General features: G+C 37.9%; 1 protein-coding gene across 1 annotated transcript; it reads right to left on the reverse strand.

Annotated features, from left to right (window-relative positions):
• Positions 1–1,536: 1,536 nt before the first annotated feature.
• Positions 1,537–23,571, reverse strand: LOC113530839 (uncharacterized). Its single transcript, XM_053240709.1, has 11 exons — positions 23,252–23,571; positions 18,825–18,886; positions 17,358–17,528; positions 14,070–14,174; positions 12,162–12,218; positions 10,736–10,984; positions 9,036–9,164; positions 5,767–5,883; positions 5,005–5,077; positions 3,567–3,653; positions 1,537–2,495 (listed from the first exon to the last, which is right to left on the reverse strand). The coding sequence occupies exons 1-11, from the start codon at positions 23,373–23,375 to the stop codon at positions 2,317–2,319; spliced, it is 1,353 nt and encodes a 450-aa protein (XP_053096684.1). The 5' UTR covers positions 23,376–23,571; the 3' UTR covers positions 1,537–2,316.
• Between the last annotated feature and the right edge of the window lie 791 nt (positions 23,572–24,362).

Raw genomic sequence — 24,362 nt, forward strand, 5'->3', positions numbered from 1 at the left:
ATACGGTTTATTTGGTGTGTCAGTACGTCATAAAGGAATTTATATGCAGCTGTCAAAATAATGCAAGTCAAGCTGAATGAGGTGTTTTAATTAGTTTTTTAAGCCTAAGCTTTACCACCTATTTCTATAAATTAAGCTTCGTAATTCTAATTATTCACTATTACTAATCAGTCACTATTACATCATTATTCTATCATTCATGCATTACAATAAAAAGGTGTTATGTAACAATTACAGAAATTGTCAAGATATACAGCACAGTGCAGTGCATGTGACATTGAAGAGCGACTTGCAAGTATCTTGCGTTTGAGATTAGCAAATGTGCTTTTATGCAGCCGTTTTCTCCCACCTAGCGCTCACAATCAGTACCTGGGGTGCTTGTAAAGCATCTGTGATGTGACATCTACATTTCGGGCCATTTGTAAAACAAAGGCTACAAGGAAGCTGGAGGCCTCGGGCCCTCGGTTTCGCCCCCCCTTTCCCCGGCACAATAGCAGGCCAGGAGTGCAGCAGTAGGGAGCAGCCCTCAGATGGAAATGAGCAACCAAACCAACAATGTAGCGCCTAATCTCTTCAGAGAGCCAGGAGTCAGTTACACACAGCAGTGTGGACCTCTCTGTGCTTTTCACTACAAGCGGCTTCGCCATTGAAACAGCGGCCCCCCCTCCCACACCTTTCCTCCGAGCACATACACACATACACATACACCCTGACCCCCCTCGTGTGCAGCCGCAGGATCCCCTTACACACAGGCCAGATACAAGCTACAACAGAAGGAGCTGGGGTGTAAAAGGCTTGAGGGGGGTGTTCTAGGCCCCTCAAAGCACAGGATTAGAGCTAATGTGCCCTCCCCAGGTCCTAATCTCTTCAGAGGGGCGATTTTGTTTGAGGGCTGCAGGGCAGTCAGATAAGTATCTATTACAGCAAGTCCTTCTTATCTTTCCAACACCCCCCGTCAGAAAACAAGGCCCCAAAACCACTCGCATGTCCACCCTCTCAGCCCTCTGATACCTCCAAGCCGCAAAAGCAAGTGCTGCCCTTTTTAAGCGGCTAAGCTGGAATTAAGGGCTCAAGCCTTATGGAGGGCCAACAGGGCCCATATTTACTCCATCTGGGGAGCTCAAAGCCGAGCGATTGAGGTGAATCAAAGGCAGGGTGAAAAGAAAGGAGGAAAAAAAAAAGAGGCTGGTCTTTTCTGTCTTGCCGATTAGCTGAAGGGAAGGTGGGAAGCCGCGCAGGGACCAAAATGGGAGATCTGATAGGGTGTAATCTTGTTAGGATCATCCATGAGTGGGATGAAAAGACGAAGAATGGCATTTATAATTATAAGTGTTCAGGAGCTGATTGGGAAAAAGAAAGCATTCAAAGCCCAAATTTACCCATGATACCTATAATTCTCCCTGAGTAGAAATTCGTTAACATACACTGTCTAGTCTTTTCTTAAGATTCCTTGAATTCTTGTCATATTTGTGTTTGCTTCTTTTACCAGCTTTGTATTACTATTAATTTGTTTGCTACTCATAAATTGTGAATTCATTTTATCCCAAAATCAGGTTTTTATTAGAAAAGAACTTGGCAAGAATGTGTTTGACCCAGTCATTAGAGAGAAATTTGCTAATTATTAATAATGACAGCATAACAATCAGCATAAATGTGAGCCAATGTAGACAAAACTTATGAGTAAAAAAAATAATATTTTTGTTCATGTCAATTTGAAAAATATGCATTACAACATTTTTAAGCACTACAAAAAAATAAGCAAAAAAATTTTACACTTAGAGCATAAGGCACAAATTAGTGTCACCTTAAACAAGATGTCACTGGTATAATACTTTTCATTTACTATTTATTACTATTACTATTTTCATTTACTAACAGAAATATGCAAAATAAAATACATTTTAAAATAGTCATGTAAAGCTAAAAAATAACAACCAGGCAAAATGTGGTTCTGTAAGCCTTAGAAAGCATGTAGCAGCATGACAACTTCTGTATATTTTTATCATTAACAGAATAAAAAAATAAAACAGGTTATTTTTTATCAGCCCGTATGACCTTGACCCTCATATTGTGTGGAGGAAAATAAAAAAGATACAGGAATGAAAACAAGAAAAAAAGATATTTTTAGAGGTATAAAGCCTCTAACACAAAAACATAAATAAAACAGTAAGAGTTTAATATTATCGCATAGCTACGAAATAAGAAATATACAGTATTTGTGTGTAGAACAAATACCAGGTCCACAAATGTTTACACTGTAAGAGAACTACTTGTACTTCAACCCTTGTTGTGGCGCCGTATAGCAGTGATGAGAGTTCAGCGGGAGAACTTCCTGGGTCTGAAGGCAGGGACGATGAGCTGATGCGAGACGCTCCTCTCCTCCGGGACGGGCGCCAGATCTTCTGCAGAACCCCATTTCTTCCGTGAGTGAAACAGAGACGTTAACTTCTTGTTGCGGCGCTCGGTCACCTGCGCTGGGCTGGAGTATCCGGCATCTTCAGAACAGAAAAGAAATAGCTCAAAACTAGCACCTTATATTACTCATATGCTACTCATAGGGTTTCACAAGAAATTTGCAACACCCCATAATTCTAAAAGCAGCTCAGTTTGGCTTTTAATTTTAATTTTATTTATATATTAATGCTCCCTTCTGTATTACATGTACACTTTGTCTAATTGTATGCATATGTCATGCATCAATTTGCTGCGTTACTCTGTGACTTTGCTTTTTTATATTTTTTTTAGATAAATCAACTAGAAAATATATTTTTTAATATAAATAATATTGAATTAACCACTAACTATAGCCATAACAACAACCCTAGCAACAGTAAGATAATGAATAACTTTAGTAATGAACAAAACATGACATGGCATGCTGTCATAGAAATCCCGAAATGTTTATTCCTCTAATATTATGGCAATTTGTCAATGATGATTATTTTTTTATTAAAGAATGACAAGTCGTACTATTTATCTATTTATAGCTACGTTTAATGTAACGCTGTAACTTGCAAAACAAGTTGTTCAGTTGTATAGCAGCTATAAACAGTCCTTCCCTCAACAGCCTCTCGTTTTCATTCTCTTGAAGCTAATAAGACAAAAAAAAAAAGCAACTTGTCCATGTCATGTTACTGAAAATCCACAAAACCCTCCATCCTGAGGACTTTCCTATGTCAGAACTTTATCTCTGACTGATACAGAGCACTGACACTGAAGACTCCTGTATCAGACGAATGATAAAGTGGCATGGAAAACCTCACCCCATATCAACATATTTTTTCATATATATATATATATATATATATAAAGCTTCTGTCCAATCAGAGCTGACAATTCTTCAGAGTTGTGTTAACTGTGTGAATAAGGATTTACTGATACCTTTATTGAATATGAATATTGAAAATTACTTTAATCAATTAAAATAAGCATGAAACACAATAGGGGTCATGCAGGAAGACAACTGAGGTCTAAAGGCATCACACTCCATATGTGGGTGTGTGAGTGACACAGCTCTATAAATACGTAAAAACATTGAGAAATTCTGTAAGACTGTGATTACTCACTCAGATCACTGCTCTCCTCTGCTTTCTGTATATTCAGGTAATGGGATGCTAAGTGACCGCTGTAGTCTCGCACATTTTCCTTAGCACCTGATAGACAACACAGAGTATCAATGTAAGCATATTATTATTAGTAGTAGTAGTAGTAGTATTTATTTATTTATTAATTTAAATTACAGTATATATAATTATATACCACGATCATTCATTTTGCCCCTGTACTGAGAAAAATACTGACTTATAATACAAGTCTAATGGCAGCTATTGGAGCATCAATAAGCCATTTATTTCACAAAAAATATATTTTTGTGAAATAAATTCAATAAAATCCTCAATAAAGGTAATAGTAAATTATATGTTTATGCCACAGAGCTATTGAATTCTCAATTCTGATTGAACAGAAGATTTTGATTCATTTTCTATTACAGCAACTCTGATTAACAGAGTTGATTAATTTCTGTATTAACAGCTAATTCACATAACAGATTAGAATAATAAACAGATTAAATAAACATGATATTTATGATATGGTGAAGTTTTCTGTGAGAAGACGTTTATTTAACATTTTTGGAAGGGCTCTCCAGTGTCAGTGCTGAATGGTCAGAGGTTTTTGGACAAAGTTTAAGCGCTGAGGACATTGCATGTTGCGGTTTTTCAGTAACATGACAAGCAGCATTGTTTTGTCTTATTAACTTCAAGAGAGAGGAAAAAAAGAGGCTGGTGCGTGAAGCTTGTCCTCTACCTTGATTCGCAGATGTTCTATAACATTAAATGTAACTATAAACGGATATAAAAGCTTTAGATGTCAATGCTTATAAATTAATAAATTGTAATAAATTGTAATCATTGGCCACTGTTGTAGTCTAAGAGGAATAAAACACTTTGGTGTTGATGTTCTGTTACAGGATGTATCAACTTTACATCAGACCACATCACACCACCCTGTCGTTGATTATTAGTCCTTACATAATTCATTTACTTCTTCAGAGGGAAGAGTTTGTGGATGTGTTACCAACATAAGTAATGTTGATCAAAGTAAACATGGAAGTGCCTCAGTTTCAGGCTGATTGCTCCAGCTTTTTGAAAGTTGAACAAAACTTTGCTAAGACTTTCTCATGTCTGTTCATCTCATCATAAGCTTGCATTCTCAGTTTATTTAATTTAAATATTTACTGATGGCTTTCAACACCTGCCCTTTTTCTTCCATTATAAGAGAGTTTGGTGTAGACTTCTGTTCTTAATACAGGAAACATGTCAATATTCATATATAATGGTAATCACACATACACACACATGTGGTGAATGGCGATTAGCCTGAAAAGCAGTGCAGTATCCCTTTATAGATTTAAATGTTACCATATTACAGCAAATTAAATCCATAACATTTACAGCAAATTAAGTCCATAATAACATAACCGGAATTCTATGAGCAGAGGCTTACCATATGTTTGGATGAGTAGATTAAATATATGCACATGGCCATGTAGTGCAGCAATGTGTAAAGGTGTGTATCCCTGTAACCAGAAAGGTTTTAGTCTCATTTGAAATATGTATAATACAGAACTAATAAAATGAACAAAAACAGTCAACACTTACACCCTGGCGCATCCCAAGCCGCAAATCCATCCAACACGCATTAATCAGGGAAGAATCAGGAAAGGAGAGAAAGACAGAAAGATGGAGGGGAAAAATGAGAGGTTGAGAGGACACAAATTAGGTAAGGTTACAGCAACAGACCCTAATGACAGCATGATAATTGCCTGGTAATTCAGTGCAATTGCTCCTCTCAGGGCCCAGCTATTGGAATACATGAGGACATTGTTTAGGGGAAGTGATTAACATGACACAGTTTGATTTATGAACATGCGCTGTGAAGCAGAGTCCACGTTCATTTGTACAGCTGGATTTGGTGCTTTCCCTTTGAGAGGAGTTATGTCAGAAGCTTGGAAACCAGGCAGGCATGTGAGAATGGCGTCACTGTACCTTACCAATTTCCCGTACAATCAGAGGGAAAACAAGGGCGGTTACTTACATGCTGCAAAAAAAAAAAAAAAAAAAGACAGAAAAACATACGCGTTATTTAATTAATGAAGCATTAGGACAATAAATTAAATCTATGATACTGACAATAGTATGTTCTAAACAGATAAATAAACAAAGCTACGCATTGGACTATTGGAAACTTTTATTCAGTGGGACTTACAGCTTTGGTGTTGACGTCGGCCCCTGCGTCAGCCATCGCAGCAGCCATGTCCTCTTTTCCGTGCTTAGCAGCCCAGTGCAGAGCAGTCTGAGGAACACAGACAGCACTCAGTTCAACACATCACATCTGCAGTACTGGACACGGCAACAAGCTACAATTACTGCATTATTGTAGATTTTAGAAGTCAAAGTTACCATCTAGGAGAAATAACAGATGTTACAAATTGGTAAGAAAGTATACATCTACATATGTTGCTGAAAGTAAATAATCTATAATAATAATTAATATTTTTTAATCATATATGGGCTGTAGAGCAGAGGTTCTCATCCTCTTTGTAGCCAGGGACCCATTTAACTTTAGAATTAATTCTACAATCACCCTCAGCACAGATTGCAAAAAACATTATTTAAAAGTGTACAATAATATTGTCTATTTATTAGAGCCAGAGAGTTTTTTTATTCCTGAACTTTCCTCTGACAGAACACATTTAATTCAAATTGTTATTACATTCCAGATGACTTCATATTAAGCGACTTGTTACTGTTCGAGTTACTGAGGTTTAGAATAAACACATTCAAGGCAAGGGAGTAGTCAAATTAGCTAATAACTATAAGAACTCGGTGTTAAATATAATAACTTTTATAACAATGAGTTGTGATTTCCACCACTGCGGCTATGCTTCACGGCTCCCACAGTGGTTTCAGAACCACTGACGTAGAGGAAAGCTATCGGTGTAATCCAGTTGTCCTTACTGATAACCAAAAAGGTGTCTTATTCTAAAAAGTCTCAAATTGCCAACAGGCAAACACATGGCAGAGATTTAGGGAATTCTGTACATGCTAGTATACATCACTTTACAACCCTACATATTGCAGTGCATTGTGGGATCATGAGATACTCTCCAGTATGCTTTAGAAACTGATTAAAAAACACTGTCACTGTCTATATACATATATAAACAGAAACACAAATATAAAGACATACACTTTATTAAACATGTAAGATATGCTATGTTATTGAAGCACAAATTTACTTTATGAGTATAAACCAACTATTTACAATAATATTAAGTACAGTACACAAATATATACCACTTATTGATTAGACCTTTTTATTCATCACCTACAAAAAATAAGACATTTACACACATTTATAAAATTTTCTAGTTTTGAGCTATTGAGTTTTTGATTAAGAAGAACACTCTCATATAAGAAACAAATAAGAAACATGACTGGTCTAGTTTTTTTAACCCATTCGATTAAAAGTGATGAGTCAGTTAGGCTTAGAACTATAATAGCTAAAAACTAAGAAGCTCTTGGTGATCTCTGCCATCATCACATCATTTAAAAAAATACATTATTATTATTATTATGATCATCATAAAAGTGTGTACCCCCTGGCTATATATGCTATATAGCTCAATGTGATAACCACTGATGGTATAATATATATATATATAGATAGATAGATAGATAGATATAGATATAGATAGATAGATAGATCATATTATATAATATGATGCCTCATAGAAGTACAGTACACTAAACATGCATCGTTATCTGCATCTTGCATCTATTTGTGGTTAGCTCATGTAAGGAAAAAAACACTACAGTATAATAATTTACAGAGTAGTGTGATGCCACCCAACGCAAAGTGATTTTCCTACAACTGTTTTCCAGTAACAGCATCTTGTCAATGATTACAACTTTTTATTTGTCAAAGAATGATACATATTATTCATCTGTTTATAGTTACATTTAACACTGTGGAATGTCCGCGAAACCAGTTAGTTCCTGTTCTTACGTTATAGGGTCTATAAACAGTCATTCAATCACCTGCGCTTGAAGTTAATAAGACAGAATAAAATACTGAGAAATCACAGAGAGTTTCCTGACTGTTACAGTGCACTGACACTGGAGACTATTCCAATATATGTTCAGTAAATGTCTCCTTACAGAAAGCTTCCCCATATCAATGATTATAGGTTTTCTTTGTTTAACAATATTTTAAACATCTTAATCTTTTTATTATTCGATTATGTGGGACATACAAGTCCCTGTTTATGAGCTGTTACTATAAAAACAATATATTACGTATTAGAACGAGTGCATTATTATAAACCTGTGATTTGTCTGGCAGAAAATTAAAAGATTAATAAACATCATGCGATTTGAAAGTTCAAAAGTAATGTGATACAAGATTAGTTAAATTAAGTGGCTCGTTGATTCCTTCTTTAGTTAAGATCACAGGTCTAATCCCTAACAAGGCTTTCTGGGAATCACACAATCCCTAGGCAACATGACCCGAGCTTTAATACATGAGCTATGCTCGGTTTGCTTTTCCTGGCCGCTCCTCACTCCAACAGCTCCCACAATGCCAGAAAATGGACATGTCCATGGGCTTCTATCGGTCACTGGAGGAGGGGCCCAGCTGTGCAAGGAGAGGACGGGTTCCTGCCATCTAATGGCAGCCTAATTACAAAACAACAAACCAGTGTGCCCACTGCGGGGGAAGCTGGGGCCTGTCACCCAGTGCAAGATTGATGATGTTGGTATGACCCTGTGATGGAGGACCCACCCAGGCATCAGCCCACTGACAAGCCCATCAAGAAGACACAGGGCCACCACACACACACAAACACAAGCTCAAGCTACAATAATGGACAAGTACAGAGAACAGAAGTGATGGATTCTACATGCGCAAACCTGGTGTTTAACAAAACACTGAGGCTAAAATAGCAAACTAGAAAGCAGACAGATGTACAGTAATCACATGTACACACACGCTTTCATTCCTTCATCGGTTAGCCAAGTTTGTACAACACAACTCACTATATTTATCTTCGAAATGGAAAGACTGTTTTCTAGTCCATAAATTGTTGAAGGATGTAAATAATTTGGGTAAATAACTGAATAATGAAATCAGCCTGACATTAAAAAAAGAGTAAAATGAAACTCTTTTAGATGTGTAATAACACGATCTGCTTATAACATGGTTTTTCCTCTTCTATCATTTATTTTTGTTGTTATAAATCATTTGCTAAAAGAATTACACTACATTAACAGCTTGCGAAAATTGCCAAAACAGGTGTTGTTACTGTTTTTTCTCATCTATATTCCACTGTATGTGTCCCGCGGCAGTGGGACGACCCTCAGCCCCTCCTCTAAGCTCGGCCCTTGAGACAGATTGTGATAAATGGAGTCTGGCTCTTCTATCTACGGACCCATTGTCCTCGCTGTCACACTCTCGAGACGGATTGGTCATCTCGCCGTTTGAGCGACAGGCCGACAGGTCTCTGGGGGCGTGGAGTGACGGACGATGGCCAACAGGATGTGGCGTCTCCTGTCCTTATTGCTCAACTTCCTGTCTAGGCCCTGCGGGGTGCCCCTCTGGCCACACTGAGTAAAATACAACATTCGCGTCCTGTTCTAGAGGGACTATTAACAAGGGAAACAAAGGGATGCACTGCCACACATATTCACGACGCCTTTTAAAAGGGAGGAGATGGGAAAATTATATACTTACAAACTGGAGGAAGGAAGAGTCGGTCCAGGACAACAGGGAGGGGCCGTGGTATACAGGACATGAAGGGAAGACACAGAGAGAGAGAGAGAGAGAGAGAGAGAGAGATAAAAGGAGGGGTTAGGGATGGGGACAGGTGGCTTTTCATTCACACGTTATCTATCTTGCACTTGTTGAAGGACAGGTCCAGCTTGCAATGCTCAAAGGCGAGGAATGTTTACGCTGCATCTGGGATGGCGGCCGTTTATTTTTCGGGTCACCCCGCGAGAGGCGCAGCTGGAATTCCACCCCACCCTCCCTCCCCGCTGACATGGAGCTTCAAACATGTGAAAGGAAAACGCAGATAACGCTTGTGTCAGGTTACCTGCCACTACTGCAATAGTGCGTTCTTCAGCACCAGGCTCAAGGCAATGCTTAACCACTTTGAGTGCATCAAGGAGTTAAGCCAAAGCCGAAGAGGAAGAAACAAACGCTCAGCCAAAAAAAAAAAAAAAAAAAAAGAGCATCCCTCTCAAGCAATGGCTTAGCTCTGATAAAACCTCAACAGTCACTTAAGACAAGTAGCAACCCTTAATGAGAATCAGGAAATTTCGAATTTAACCTTGGCCAATCCGGAACTTTGCCAACTTAATAAAAAGTGCTGGATTGTCCTGCGTGACTTGGCCAGCTTGGCATGCAGCTACAAACTGGCAGGCAGGGAAGGGAGGGAGGGCATCAAAGCCACCCGAGGTCAGACTCGCCATTGTTCCCCAATTAATCCTAGCCTGCGCTATTACTTTCAGATTATCTTTAAGTGGTTGAAGTCTTTGAGGTGGCACCTAATCTCCCCTGTACTTCAATGCGTGCTGTTGTATCTTGTCCGGGTGGGGAAGGGAGAGGCTTAGTGGCTCTTAGAAGGTGGTCCAAGCCAGGACACTGTGAGAACTCCGGGCCAGGGAGGGACAACAAACACTAGGGCAAAGCTCTTAAGCGCACATGGAAGGGAGGGAGAAGAGACAAATAAAAGGATTTGAGCTTGTTTTGAGGGTGCAGGAGCTAAAAAGCCATCTTTCATAATCCTTTTGATAGTAGGCCTTTGAAATGTAAGCCTGGGACAGATCCCCCCTTTTTTTGCGTTCCTTCACTCTGCACTTGGGGATGAGAGAAGAAACTGTGTAGCATCACAACGTTTGCGGGAAGAGACATCACCAGAGATCAGGAATGATTTATTATTTATATGGACCATATGAAAATACATATGTGCAAGTTCATTTTGCATTCATCATTCAGTGAGCATGAAGATAAAATGTAAATTTGCTGTTACTCACCCCCTTTAGGTTTTTAGTCACCAAGCAGAGGAAAATATGAGAAAAAAAAGGAAAAGAAAGATATTATTAGCAAATAGTTATGTTCACATGCAAAGCCTAACTGTTAAACAAACCAAATGCTTAGAAGAGAAGGAACTTACTGAGGTAAAATCCTGGATTGGTGTGAACATACATACAAAAAAAAACATGATTTGGAACATCAGGACTTTCTCAGGTTTAATTTGCTGATTGATCTGTTTTAGAAGGTTTGATTTAAAGTGTGAGGCAGGAAAAGTAAAACTGGTTACTTTTTTGTTGGCCAGTGAGGCGTCCCGTTTGAGCAGCTGGGTGAGGTGTGAGAGTCTGCCACATGCTGCAGAACAGATCCACTCTTTCTCAATAGGATCCAGCTGCAGTGAAGAACACGACAAGAACACACTCAGGTAAACACCTCCACTAACATCAGTGTGCAGAAACATCATACTTCTGTTTAGAGAGAGGACACAGCTGCATCACGACCCACAGAAGCAATGGGAAAGGGTTGCAAATAAGATGTTGCAAACTAACTTCATAGTTAGAGTCAGAATAACAATCACATGTTCTGATAGAGTACAGGTTTTCAAAAGGTGTTTTGTATGGACCATATAAAACAGAAATAGACTAGAAGATCCAGATATGAAATTAAAATAAGGCTGGGTGATATGACAATAAATTGTGTGATATTGTGTGACACTTTTCTGCAATATCATGAATATAAAAAAAAAAATAATAATAATTACAAACTTACTGCAAGCAGCTGATTTGATGTTAAAATTCTGTACTTAATCTTAAAAATGAATTTTTTATATTTTATAAATGCATATGTTGTTTTAAATATAAAATACAAAAAGATGGCTTTTTTTGTAAGTATTAAATAATGCATTGAACGAGTGTTTTTTTTTTAACAAGTGTGTTTAATGCAACACCACTGTATTGCTGGGAAATTACTAGCAAACCTATACGTACATTGTGACACATATCATGTATCGTGGAAATGTCTTTGAGAATCGCGATATGATATTTTCATCATATCACCCAACCCTACTTCAAAAACAGACAGCTTAATGAATTAGAACAAGTAATACAGCAAACATTTTGATTAGTGGATGAACATCATTTTAATTTATAAAATATAATCCATATTTGCCAAAATGTCCTGTTTTGGCAGGGGTTATGTGTAAATATTATATGAATTCACAGGTTTATATTAATGTGTTTGTTCTAATATATTACTGTTTCCATAGTAACAGCTCATTCATAATCTATGGTGAATAATAATCAGATTTAAAAATACATATATAAATAGGTTATTTAACAAGGAAAATGTACAGTACAGGAGGCATTTATTTAACATTTATGGAAGGAGTCTCCAGTGTCAGTGCTTTGCAACAGTCAGAGATATATATAGTGTAAGAGATGGCATGTGTGAAGCAGTAGTTATAATATTTTTATACTATTATATTATATTTTATACTATTGCTATTAACTACAAGCACTGGTAATGATAAACAAAAGAAGATTCATACTTCTCTTGAAAATGACACTTACAGCAACAGCTGCAGGGCTTACAATACCCGTAGATTCCTCCTCCTGCTCCGATTCTGACTGAAAAAATGAAAAGGAAAAGACAAAGAGAGAGAGAGAGAGAGAGAAAAAGAGAAACGGTAAGAGGTGGTAAGTTCTGTCAAATACAAGACAAGCCATTTCATTCACCTGATCTGTTATTGATCTCCAATACACAAAATCACTGCCTATAATAGGTGTGTGTGTGTGTGTGTGTATCAAAGCAGCAAGCGTCTTCTTTCTCACTAGTACTGTGTGTGAGTGTTACTAAAAGAGTTTCCACCATCGTCACGCTGCTTAATCAAGTGGTGATGTGTGAGACTCCTTGGTTTGTCGTAAGCCCAGCAAACAGACCGTAGGCATCCATACGCACTCACAAAATAAACAGCCATCATAGAAGAGGAAACGAAACATGGCTTCTGGTCATAGAATAGACATTACTGTAAACGGGTTTCTGGGTAGTGATACAGTATGAAACAAATAAGTAAGCATACAGAAGTCAAATTATGCAAAGGTTGATAAATTTAATACACAGTCAGAGAAGAATATACAGGGGAAAGACGAGTTTCCATGCTCTTTATATAAGAGTAGGCCAGGCATGCGGTCAAAACCCGAACAATTTGCTTCACTGAAAGCTAAATTGCTCACGTTGTGTATTTTGCTGTTTTTGAAATTATGCTCACAAGAGGCCAACGCTTTGAGGGCCAATCTGGCTGTATGTAGGCTGACCAATGTGTCAGTCAGGGTGTCCGTGAGAGGAAAATGGAGCAGTTTGCTGATTTTAGAAAGCAAGTGATTGCTAATTGTCCTGAGGGCAGGGGAGCTGCAGTCAGCCAGACAGAGAGCAAACACACACTTTCTTTCATGTGCACTGTGCTAACTGTCCAAACTGTCCACTGTAAATGGCGCCGCATTTAACAGCTTAAACAGGCATGGAGCCACATGCCTTTTCCACTGGGAAGAAAAAGACAAAAAGTACAACAGGTAACTACATCAATTATTAACTGTCAAGGTCTGAACATTCACACGCGTCCTCTGATCCAGGTTTCTAAAGCAAACAAGTGTTGCCATGGAAACACACTGTAGGAGTTTTCACGTTGTTAAAAATAAACATGTTAATATGATATCTGGACTGGACTGCATTTTTCTGCATGCACAATTATGATCTGTCTGTCTTTTGATTCCATGGAAGGACACTCAAGTGTAAGAAATGATAGCTTCTACATGTGCAAGCAAAAAAAAGGTGCTTCTTGAAATAGACGTCCTTAGTTCACAGTCATTTCAAAACCAAGCATGTTTTTTGCAGTTAAAAAGCAGGAACAAAGATTTCATTTGGTTTCAAATCACCCTCACAAAAATTATATTTAGGGTAATGTATATTACTCATTAGATTATTTTAGTTATTATTACTCATTCCCATTATTTATAGCACTTTTGTGTCTCTATTTAATCATTTGAAAGCTAGCCTTTAAAAAGTATCCAACATTTCATTAGTTTGATTTCATTATTTCATTTTTGCAATGTATCACACAATTTTGTGGTGAAATTAAATTACTGGCTCCTTAATTGAATAATTAAAGGTCAGTTTCTACTGTTTTGTTTTAACCAGGAAAGCTGCACCCAAAACTGATATACATTTGAATGGTGGGAGCAGAGAGATGATTATTTTCTCTCTAATGAGGTAGAGCATGTTGCTGTTTTACACAACAACAGAGAGCATCTTTCACATGGAAATCCAAGGCCTTTTCATGCTGTTCTTCTGCCCCAAGCATGTCCAGTAACAGGTTTATTAATCTGTCGCCCTCTGGTGGTTATACACAGCATCACAGCATAGCACAGAAGAACACGTTTTCTTTAGGGAACTGTGTACTGCTGAAAGTACTGTTCACTAACCTTTGACCCTGAGTCCTTTTCCAGTTCATCCTCTGCGTCTGTGGGTTCAGGGTTCTCCTCTGACAGAAGTTCTGGGTTCTCCACTGAGGGTTGGTCAACTGTCACCTGATTATTAATGATAGACGAGATCCATTAGCAAAAATAATGTAGTGAGATCAATACAACATCCTTTTCTGAGCAGTTAACTGTAAACACTATTGATAGACTCCTACTCTTGTCTAACGGAGCACTCACTTGCGATATCTGCAAACAGACTTTGCACCATTTTAAAATAATATACTATACAAGCTGGAGCACATTTTAAATTAAGTTACATAAGACATAAAAGGTTTGGATGTAATTTATATCCAAAAAACTTCCCAATTAATTGTTATGATCAGCCTATTGCTATTATCATATAACAAAGAAAACACAGTCCAGCTGTCTCTGTTATGAAACTGGTACTGTGAATTAATATTTAAAGCATTTAATGCATTTAATTTAATGTATTTAATGTTCATGTTTACTTCTAGTCCTCATTTACTTGTTTTTTTATTGCTAGTATACCCACATTAGAATGACTCTACTGCTGATGTCTATTATTTGTAACAGGAAACAGGACCAGTTGTAATCTGTGAAAACTGACCCTCACAAACCTCACAAACCACAATCAGCAACAAACTGTAGTCCTGTTCTTGTCTCATGGCTCAAGCAACCCATGCACATGCAATATTTTATTCCGAATTCGTCTCTTATTATCAAATTAGCTCACATTCAGTTCATCTGCTATGAGCCATTTCTGCTGAAGTGACACATCAGATCTTGTGTCTCATGTCCAATTCACACCCAGGCTGAAGAATGGCTCTGACGCAGTATTTCCAGGAAGGAAATTCACACTTAGGAAGTGTGGCATAGCTGTTAGCTCACATAAGTGCAGTTAAAGACTGTGACTGTTGATGTGTAACAGAACAATTTTTTTTTTTAAAAAGCTGGTGGTTTCCATTGATATTTATGAAAAAAAACTGACAAAGCAAACACCTTGTTACCCCTTTACTTTTGTACTTTCGTATATACTTTACTTTGACCTCCATTTTCCACCAAATTATTAGTTATTAACCAAATCCCACACACTAGCTAGATGTCCTCTTTCACACCACAGCTACTAACCAGAGATGGTGAAACTAGAATGTGCTTCCTCTAAGACACATGAAGGCGGCCAGCCATAACATGTTTTTTTGAACTGCTGCTCATGCGGTGTCCTACATAATCTCACAGACATCCACGACTGGTTAGTATCCTTCAGAAAGTCTGGGGAGAGAGTAATACCATGCCTCCCACCCTGAACTGTTGCACTATTTGGGAGCATTGAAGTCACTGTAACCAAAGCAGGTGATCTTGCTAACTTCTTAAACGTCTGTTCAAAAACCCATCTCTCTACAGACAGGCATCTGTACAGTGTAATGATATCACAAAGTAGAGTCATGGTCCAGAAAGTTCTGATGTGGGTAGCAGGCTTCTGTAGTTTCACACTAGAGACCCAATCAGGATCAAGGATTAAACATCACTACATTTGTAGGTTACATCCAAGCAAACAAAGTGTTTTCTGCCATGCTTTCCATAAAATACTGCAATATCAAGCTACCACTTCACTTCCTGTTCATTTGTGCCCTTTCCCTGTATGCACGCTCAAAACAACTGACCTACTTTTTACCCTGTTTTTTTTTTTTTTTAATTCTTCCTGCTAGTAGGGGTGGGCGATACAATAAAAATATCATATCGTGATTGTCGAAGGCATTTCTACAATACATAATTTACTACGATCAATACTTTATCGTCATAATGCCCAGCCCTACCTGCTAGCTCACCATTCCAATACCAATCTGTGCAAATATAAGATTCCTCTGATAAACACGAAGCAAGTTATGCTGCCTGTGCAATGTCACAAGGTTGCTGACGAGCTTTCAGGAGGGTGCTAACTGCCTTTATTCTGTATACATGACCTAACAGATGTCACTCTCTGGACCAGTTAGGCCATACGCCTCACATTTACGCCATCTATATTCATTTTAGCGATGTGAACACTGTTACATAATGCATCGTTATGAAAACTTGAATGTAGCACACTTATCACATGGAGTGCTTGATAATTAGGTGTGTTTGGAGCAGAGGAAAACAATCAACTGCCCTCCAGAACTGGAAGCACAGAACACAAGGCTGGGTTATTTATGATAATAAACAACCACAATACCACTTTCTCTCCACCTGGTCTGACATCTGCTCAGCTGCCCTCACAAAAGGAAAGATAACCGAACTGCGAAAGACCTGTCTGTCTGGCAGAAGCTCTCTTATCTCTTATCTCTGTCTGATTCTCCACTCCAGTTGAGCAAACGCTTGGAAGCAAACAGGACATGCAAGAGGCTTTCCATGGGAATGACTGCATTAGTAAACAGAGAACATCTCATGCATCAAATCATAAGGTGATGGGAACTTACTGTTCACTGAGCTTTAGCGGAGTTACATGGGAATGCTATCACACAAGTCGTGTGTTATGTGCAGCCAAATGCTCGACCAAATCCTTCAGTCAGTATATCTGATATATATCACTACCATTCACAGAAAAATAACATTACCATTCAGAATAGGTGCATGATTTTATCTAATGAAAAACTAGCTCTGTTCACTACTTGTGAACAAAAAGTAGTGCTTTAAATGTTGTTTTCTGCATTTTCCTTATTAGAAATGTAAAGAGCACTTATAGAGACAGAAACAAGGGAAGGCATAAATAAGAGACAGAAAGGTGAGACTGAAATAAAGAAATAAGGGCATGTGTTACTGTGTTCAAAGCAGAATATACATCAGCAATAAAAACAATATGATAAAATCCAGTGTCTAATAAATGATTTCATCTATAATGAATAATGTTCGCAATAAACAATTTTTCTGCCATGGAATATAGTCTGTTAACAGCAAGCGTTGGTTGCTAAGCAACATAACAGGCAAAGATTAGAATATTCAGATGAGAATAGACAGAACAATGGTTTAAGTGTGAGGGATTTATTGGTTTAAAAACCTGGTGCATTAATACAGAATAGGGTTATGGTCACAGGTGTGCATATATCAAGGATTTTACAAGGGCTTCGGACACGTCGCAGCAAATCGGATTTTCGAACCTGTGTTAAAATTCCGCTTTTCTTTCAGATTTACAGAATGCAATCATTTTAAACATTCTCACAATAAGCTAAGCAGCAAGCGTCATTTTGACCCAAATAGAACATTAACTAACACTTTCCCTACTCATGATGTACTCACATCCTGCCTCTCGTCTGGGTCTTGGGCATCAGTAACAGTAATGGTGGGTCCTACACACCATTCGACTGTGTTCTTTTTCATCTTCAGCTCCTGCGCTGAAGCCGAAGGCTCAGATTCACGCTCCTGCATGAGCTGCCTGTACTTCTTCTTCAGGATAAGGTACTTCTCTCCCTGCAGAAGAAACACATTAGAGACAGAATCAATACCATGAAACCATTAACAGATGCTGATTTCCTGAGTTTGAAATAAATTAACCTAACTAAAATATGTACTTGAGCATATTTTGGTGCTAAAACAGCTTTTTTTTTTGTCAAAGATCATGCCTGCTAGCTTTAGAACGCTGCTTGAGATCCCGGAAACACTGCTATATCTGAGAGAAACCAGTCTTCACTTGGCTTTTGCCTATAAGAGGCAAAAAGGAATTGCAGCTCAAAATAGGAATGCACTAAACCCATATTAAGTATCGTGGAGCCATATTAAGTATCATATTGACTAAACATGGGGCTGAAACTAAATTCATATTGGATCTGACTTCACATATTTTCCAGTGTTGCCTTTTACACTTTAAAGATCTGTAATGTTGACTGACCCCACAAATTGTCCAAGTGAAAATACCACATAAATTGCTTACAAAACTGCCATCATCAGCTGATATTTGTAAAAAGCAAGTGGGTTATCTTCTATCTTTATCTTCTTTTACACAGAGCTCTCATCTTAGAATCATATTAAAAACAGAAAGATGGGTTTCAGTACAATTGAAGGTACTGTAGGTTGGTTTATTATTAAAGACAGTACCAATACGGCTATACAGAGGTGGACAAATCACTACCGCAGGCATCTAGGAAAAGCACATTATGTATCCAGGCTGTCTATTAGATTTTATTCACAGCTGCATGTGCCGGTCAGTTCAGTGGGCTGGGCACCAGCAATATTTTTTATCTTCACTCAAAAAAAAAAACAACTGGCTGTTGGTAGGAACTATTTTTACCAGACATAGTAATGATCTTAAATGTTAGACAATCTTTCCAGAATCAGGAATATGAAAGGATGTGGAAACAGTGACTAAAGTGCAGTAAAACACAATGCAGCATAAAATCTCTTACATAACTATAATTCACAATACAAAGAGATACAAATTTAGCATTGCATTGGTTGCCATTTTGTAGCCTTGTTAACTGAAGTTCTGGACAAGCATAGCACATGACTTGGCAGCACATTGGATAATTTATAATTTGTCCACCCCTGTAATAAACCGTTAAAACACAAAACACACCCCAGTCAATTACACTACAACTGGCTTCTTAGAGAATGCAGAATTCTTCACAAAGACAAGCACAGGAAGCAATATAATCTTTTCATACTTCAATTACATGGGTGTATCTCAGTCATAATCATCTAAGCATAACATTTCACTAATGGTACTGATGGCATTAATGGTTGTTAAATCTGTGGAAATGTCTTACTCACATTCTCACACTTACACACAGCTATTCTGTCGATGATGAGCTTGAAGTCCTCCCTGTATTTGGCTGGGAAAAGACAAAAAGATTTACATAAGAAAAAAAGATTCTCATTTTATTCACTAGTGGCACAAATTAACTCTAACAAAAAATTAGTACCGAAAAAAAAAAAAAACCATGAGCATGGCGTATCAAAATAAACAGTCTGGCTTATCATACATAATGTTACATTTTGCTCTCCACCTGTTCTCATTGAGCGGCATTTAATAAACCGTAAGTGTATTTTTTTAACGTCAATATATAAACATCATCACTAACTAACCTTAGCACACTCTGCGTTTGCTCAGTCGGATGTTCACTTAAATGCCTGTTGGTAATAACGCAAGCGAAACAACGTGGGTGTGAGTCTCTTAGTTTGCAGGATCACCCTTTTCTGCTTGGGAACTGCACATGTGACTGCGTGGTAACAACCAAAACACGTTAGCAAGCACAATGTCACTTTCGGGGTGAATTTGTGGCGAACTGCTCAGATGTGGGACTTCTGAAATGACACTAAAGCTGTGGCAACAAATGTATATCAGATTATATGCGCGTGAAGTTCATGACATCTGTGAGAAGATAGTAAATTCAAATGTAAATCGTCAAACAAAAACTGGTATCAAATCCATTGGTGCTTACATTGCTATCAAGACAATTGAGCAGGCAGTGAGAAAAATGAATTTTACCGCAAAAAGCACAGCATATATATCAGTGGTTTTGGGGATTGTTGGTGTTTCACAGATGATTCTAACATTAAAGATAAGCAAGTTTAGATAGGGATTAACCTCTGGCATGTCTGAAGAATGCAAAAGGTTCCTGACTAGAGAGAGCTAGTCTATACTTCATTACCCTTGGATGATTTCATTTTGCTCCCACTGTCTCTGTTCTGCTTCAACCAGCTTTTTTTTTAATGACTGTAAACGAACCTTTCTCCAAGGTTCTCCAGCATCACCAAAGTTGGTTTACAGTGAGCAAAAAGCCTAAATGTTGAGCTCAAGCTCAATTTTGTATTCAGTAACCTTTCCAACTATTTCCAAACACTACAGCAAAATGTTTGGGTAAAAGGTTGCCCAGACTACAATCTCTAAAACGTCCTTGTGAAACAAACAGAAAGCCATTGCTGCCAAGAAGAGAGCATCAACTGTATGAATTAGAACCAAAAGGGTGCTAGGTGCTTTCAATACTTTGGACACTTCATGGCTTGTGTTTACAAAAGAGAGCATGCCTACGACAACTGAAATCTTTCCTTTTTCCTGCCAGCAGGACAGTATTGCACACAAACAGGAAACCCAAAAGGGAAGCTGACATTTAACCAGGCAAGTCTAGAGAATTCCTGAGGGACACAGCTGATTTTTTTAAAGGGTTATTCATAACCCTGTGCTCAGTAAGTGCCCTCATGGTGACCAGAGATGTTCACATCAGTGTGTTCCCACAGAGAAAATAGTAACTGCTCAAAGTCCATTACATAAAACAAACAAATCGTCTAAATCTAGACCGTCTCCATGGGCAGGGCCTTATCCCACTGCAGCAGATTTGTGAATGCTCGGAAACAATTTGATAATTGAACAGAAGGATCAGATGGTGCCAGATGTGAGCGGCTTTGTGCACAGCTGGACTTGAGCATCCGGAGAGAACGCATGGCCCCAAACAGAGCCATGGAGTGGAATATTTAAATACGTACGCTTAGTTAAGATGTTAAGCTGGTTAAGTGGTTAAATTCAAATACGTAATGTGATGATCCACATGACACGACCTTCTACAGCAGTGTACATGGTAGTTCTTACTTACAAAATGTTAACATCTTACAAGTAATACATCATGGACAGTTTATGTCCAAGTGCCAAACCTGCAAATTGCACCTGGAGAGCGGAGAATTGTATGTAAGAACTCAAGGTTTCTTCCTCATTTACTCTCAGGTAGTTTTTCCTTGCCCATTTGACTTGCTCATCAGCAATCTAAATCTACATCCAGACTTCAGTATCATTGCTTTGTGACAATGTTTACTGTTAAAAACACTATATAAACAAAATCAAATTCCAGTCAGAAGGAGGTTAGCTAGATAGACAGCATTCTTGGTTAGACAGCATAACCCAAGGCTCACACAAGCAAGCGAGAGGTTGCTCATGTTGTTTGTATTTTTTATCTCTTGTGGGCGTGCATTGTTGGCAGATTTGGCAAAGCAAACAAATCTCATGACTAAATTCATGTGAAAAGGTATGAATGTCAAGCTTAGGGCTCAGGATGGCACTAATATTTGTTCTATTTCTCACAAATTCATTTGTATGAAATAAACAAAAATCTAACCACATTCGTTTGAATTCATTTGTACTCCTCACAAGATCAGCTTGACCTAATATTTTCTTTAGATTTTATCAACAGCCATGTTTATGTCCCATTGTATTAACTGTCATGTTAAACTGATTTCAGGTGTTCTCAAGTGTTCTTTGGATGGTTAACAGTTCTAGCTGTCTAAAGGGGTCCTACAATGAACCTTTTCTGAAAAGAGAACCTTGCATTTTGAGGTTCTCTTTAAGCATTTCCAATTGTTTTTACATCATATTTTACTGTCATTAAAATGCTGCCCAATGATTTCAGGACGGCTAAATATGTAAACATTTGGTAAAAGGTGTTCCTTCTTTGGATGGTTAGCAGTCCTAGCTGTTTAACTGGGTTCTACTTGGAACTTTTTTTTTGAAAAGGTGATCCTCTTTTAGCATTATCAGTCTTCTCCATGTCTGATTTTATTAACTTGCTTTTATTAAAGCACTGATCAATAATTACAGATTGGCTAAAATATGTAAACATTTGGTAAAAGGTGTTCCTCAAGTGTTCCTGAGATGGTTCTAGCTGTTTAAAGGGGTTCTATTTTAATCTATTTCCAAAAGTGGAACCCTATATTGTGAGGTTCAATCGTTTTTACATCATATTTTATCAGCTATCACATTAAAATCCTGTCCATTGATTTCAGGTTAGCTAAACATCTAGGTATTTGGTAAAAGATGTTCCTCAAGCATTCCTCAGGTTTCTGAAAAGGGAACCCTCTGTTGTGAGGTTCTCTTCTTTATACGTCATATTTTATCAGCCATCATATTAAAGTCCTGTCCAGTGATTTCTGGTAAATATGTAAACTTTGAGTAAAAGGTGTTCCTCAGATGTTCTTTGGAAGGTTAATAGTTCTAGCTGTCTAAAGGAGTTCTACATGAATCCGTTTCAAGTAGAACCCTCTGTTGTGAGGTTCTCTTTTTTTAACTGTCATGAAAAAAATCCTGTCCAGTGATTTCAGTTAAATATGTAAACTTTGAGTAAAAGGTGTTCCTCGAGTGTTCTTTGGATGGTTAATAGTTCTAGCTGTATAAAGCGGTTCTACATGGAACGGTCTTTGATCGAAGAACCATCTGTTGTAAGGTAATCTTTAAGCCCCAAAATGGGACTACCCAGAGAACCCTAAGGTTCTTGAAGGAACTTTTTGTAATAGGAAAAGTTCACATCTCTAAACGCCTCGCCAGTGTGTTCCCTGCTGGAAAAAAAATCGGTAGAAACCCTCACAGAATTTGTAATGGTTTTAATGGGAATTGTATTGGTTTTAATGGGAATTCTATTGGTTTTAACGAAAACTGTAATGGTCCCTGTGGGTATCTACTGGTAATTTGTTGCCTTCTATTGGTGGCATGTTATGTCTATTGGATACCATTAAGGACCTGGTAATGGTTTTAATGGTTAGCTGATGGTTTTAATGGTACTTGTAGTGGAAACGATTAGAATTTCTGCGATGGTTTCTATTGTTTTTTTGTTTGTTTGTTTGTTTTTGTGTGTATGTGTGTGTGTTGACATTAATGTGTGAAAAATTAAAAAATAACAAATGACACCAGGCAGCTGAATAGCTCACCAATTCTCAGTTTACTGCTGTGATGTTTAACATGTGTTTACACACAGAAAGGAACCCTGGTGTTGAATTAACACACTGTGGTTTATAGTACAGGCTGAAGGGAAGACTGTGGGATCAGTTGAGAGCTGTAGGTATTCATCAACACTGAGGACATTTGTGTGCGCGCGACGTCCAACGGAAATGACAGAATTCCTGCTGTAACCTGATAAGCTCACACACTTCTAATGTAAAGCAGATGGGCTTAGTTTGAGGCTTTCCAGAGAAACTACAGCGTTTGTAGGTTTGTAAGGCTCTGAAATGTTCATACTGGATTCAAATATGTTTCAGTAAATACGACTGAATAGGTAATATTTGAGAGAGAGAGAGACAGAGACAGAGCCATTTTGACACATTAGCAGTGACAGGAATGTCAGGCTGTGAAGAGCTACATGAGGTAACGCTAGCAGCATCACTATCAATGAGAAAAGGCAAAAAAGAAAAGAAATACAGCCAATATTTAGACTACTCACCACGTAAGTGTAAATCACTATGGCTTACAAACTGCTTATAGGTCTTCATCAAGTCTGAATTTGTAACTTTTCCGCCGGAGGAATAGATGTATTCCAGCAGAGAAGCTTCACTGATATCCCCCATGTTAGTCACACAACTTCCCCCTCACACGACTAACTCGAGTACATTTACACACAGTGCTCATGTGATGTCATGTTAGGATCGGTTTTTCCATCAGGCACACTACAGCATGGCTTTGCTTTGCTGTGCAGCTGCCTAATTAAATATAAAGAGGGAAAAAAAAGTCATCGTGGATGTCCAAGTTCACTCCACCCCAACTCAGCACGCGCGCCTCCTACGGTTTAACCCTTTACAGCCTGAGCTGTAGTGTGTGCTGAGGAGAGGAGAGGAGCTTCATGGTTTTAACAGAACATTTAAAAACGCAGAATTAAAGGATGTGTTTACTACCAAATAAAACACACACACACGCACACACACATTTATACACACACACACATTAAGCTTTTATTGATCCTAACAACAAATCATTGGTCAGAAAATTAGCAAGAATTAAATACATAGATAAAGGAAGTTAGTATGGGAAGCTTTTCCCTTCCCTTGCTTTAAATGTTTAAGCCTTGTGGCCCTTGATGGTCTGCATCAGATGTGGCAGATATCCAAATAATAACTAATCTTTTAAGAATAAAACACTCCAGAATATATTTTTGGAAAATTTTGTACAATTTAGTTTGAATTTTACATCAAAAATTGTAATTATCATCATGATTTTACCTTTCAAACAACTCACTGCAGCAAAAGTAAAGAGTAAATTGTGGCACAGGAGCTTCAGGAGAGCATTTGTTTAATTCTTGCTCATTTTCTGAAACAATGATTTGTTGTTAAGACAATTAAAGGCTTAATATTTTCCTTTTTTTTTTGCCCAGGAGTGTGTATATATACACACAATTTCTAGGTCACTATTTAAATGTATGCAAGTTTGTGAAATTGTGATATTGATCATCCTAACTCTTGATTTTCTGTGAGTATTATTATCTCTTTTATTATCTCTTTCATTGAAGCATGTGTTCAGATGACATGCCAGTGGGTTTGATCTCAAGTGGATCATCAGGT

This window comes from Pangasianodon hypophthalmus, chromosome 16 (assembly GCF_027358585.1).
Source record: "Pangasianodon hypophthalmus isolate fPanHyp1 chromosome 16, fPanHyp1.pri, whole genome shotgun sequence".
Lineage (NCBI taxonomy): Eukaryota > Metazoa > Chordata > Actinopteri > Siluriformes > Pangasiidae > Pangasianodon > Pangasianodon hypophthalmus.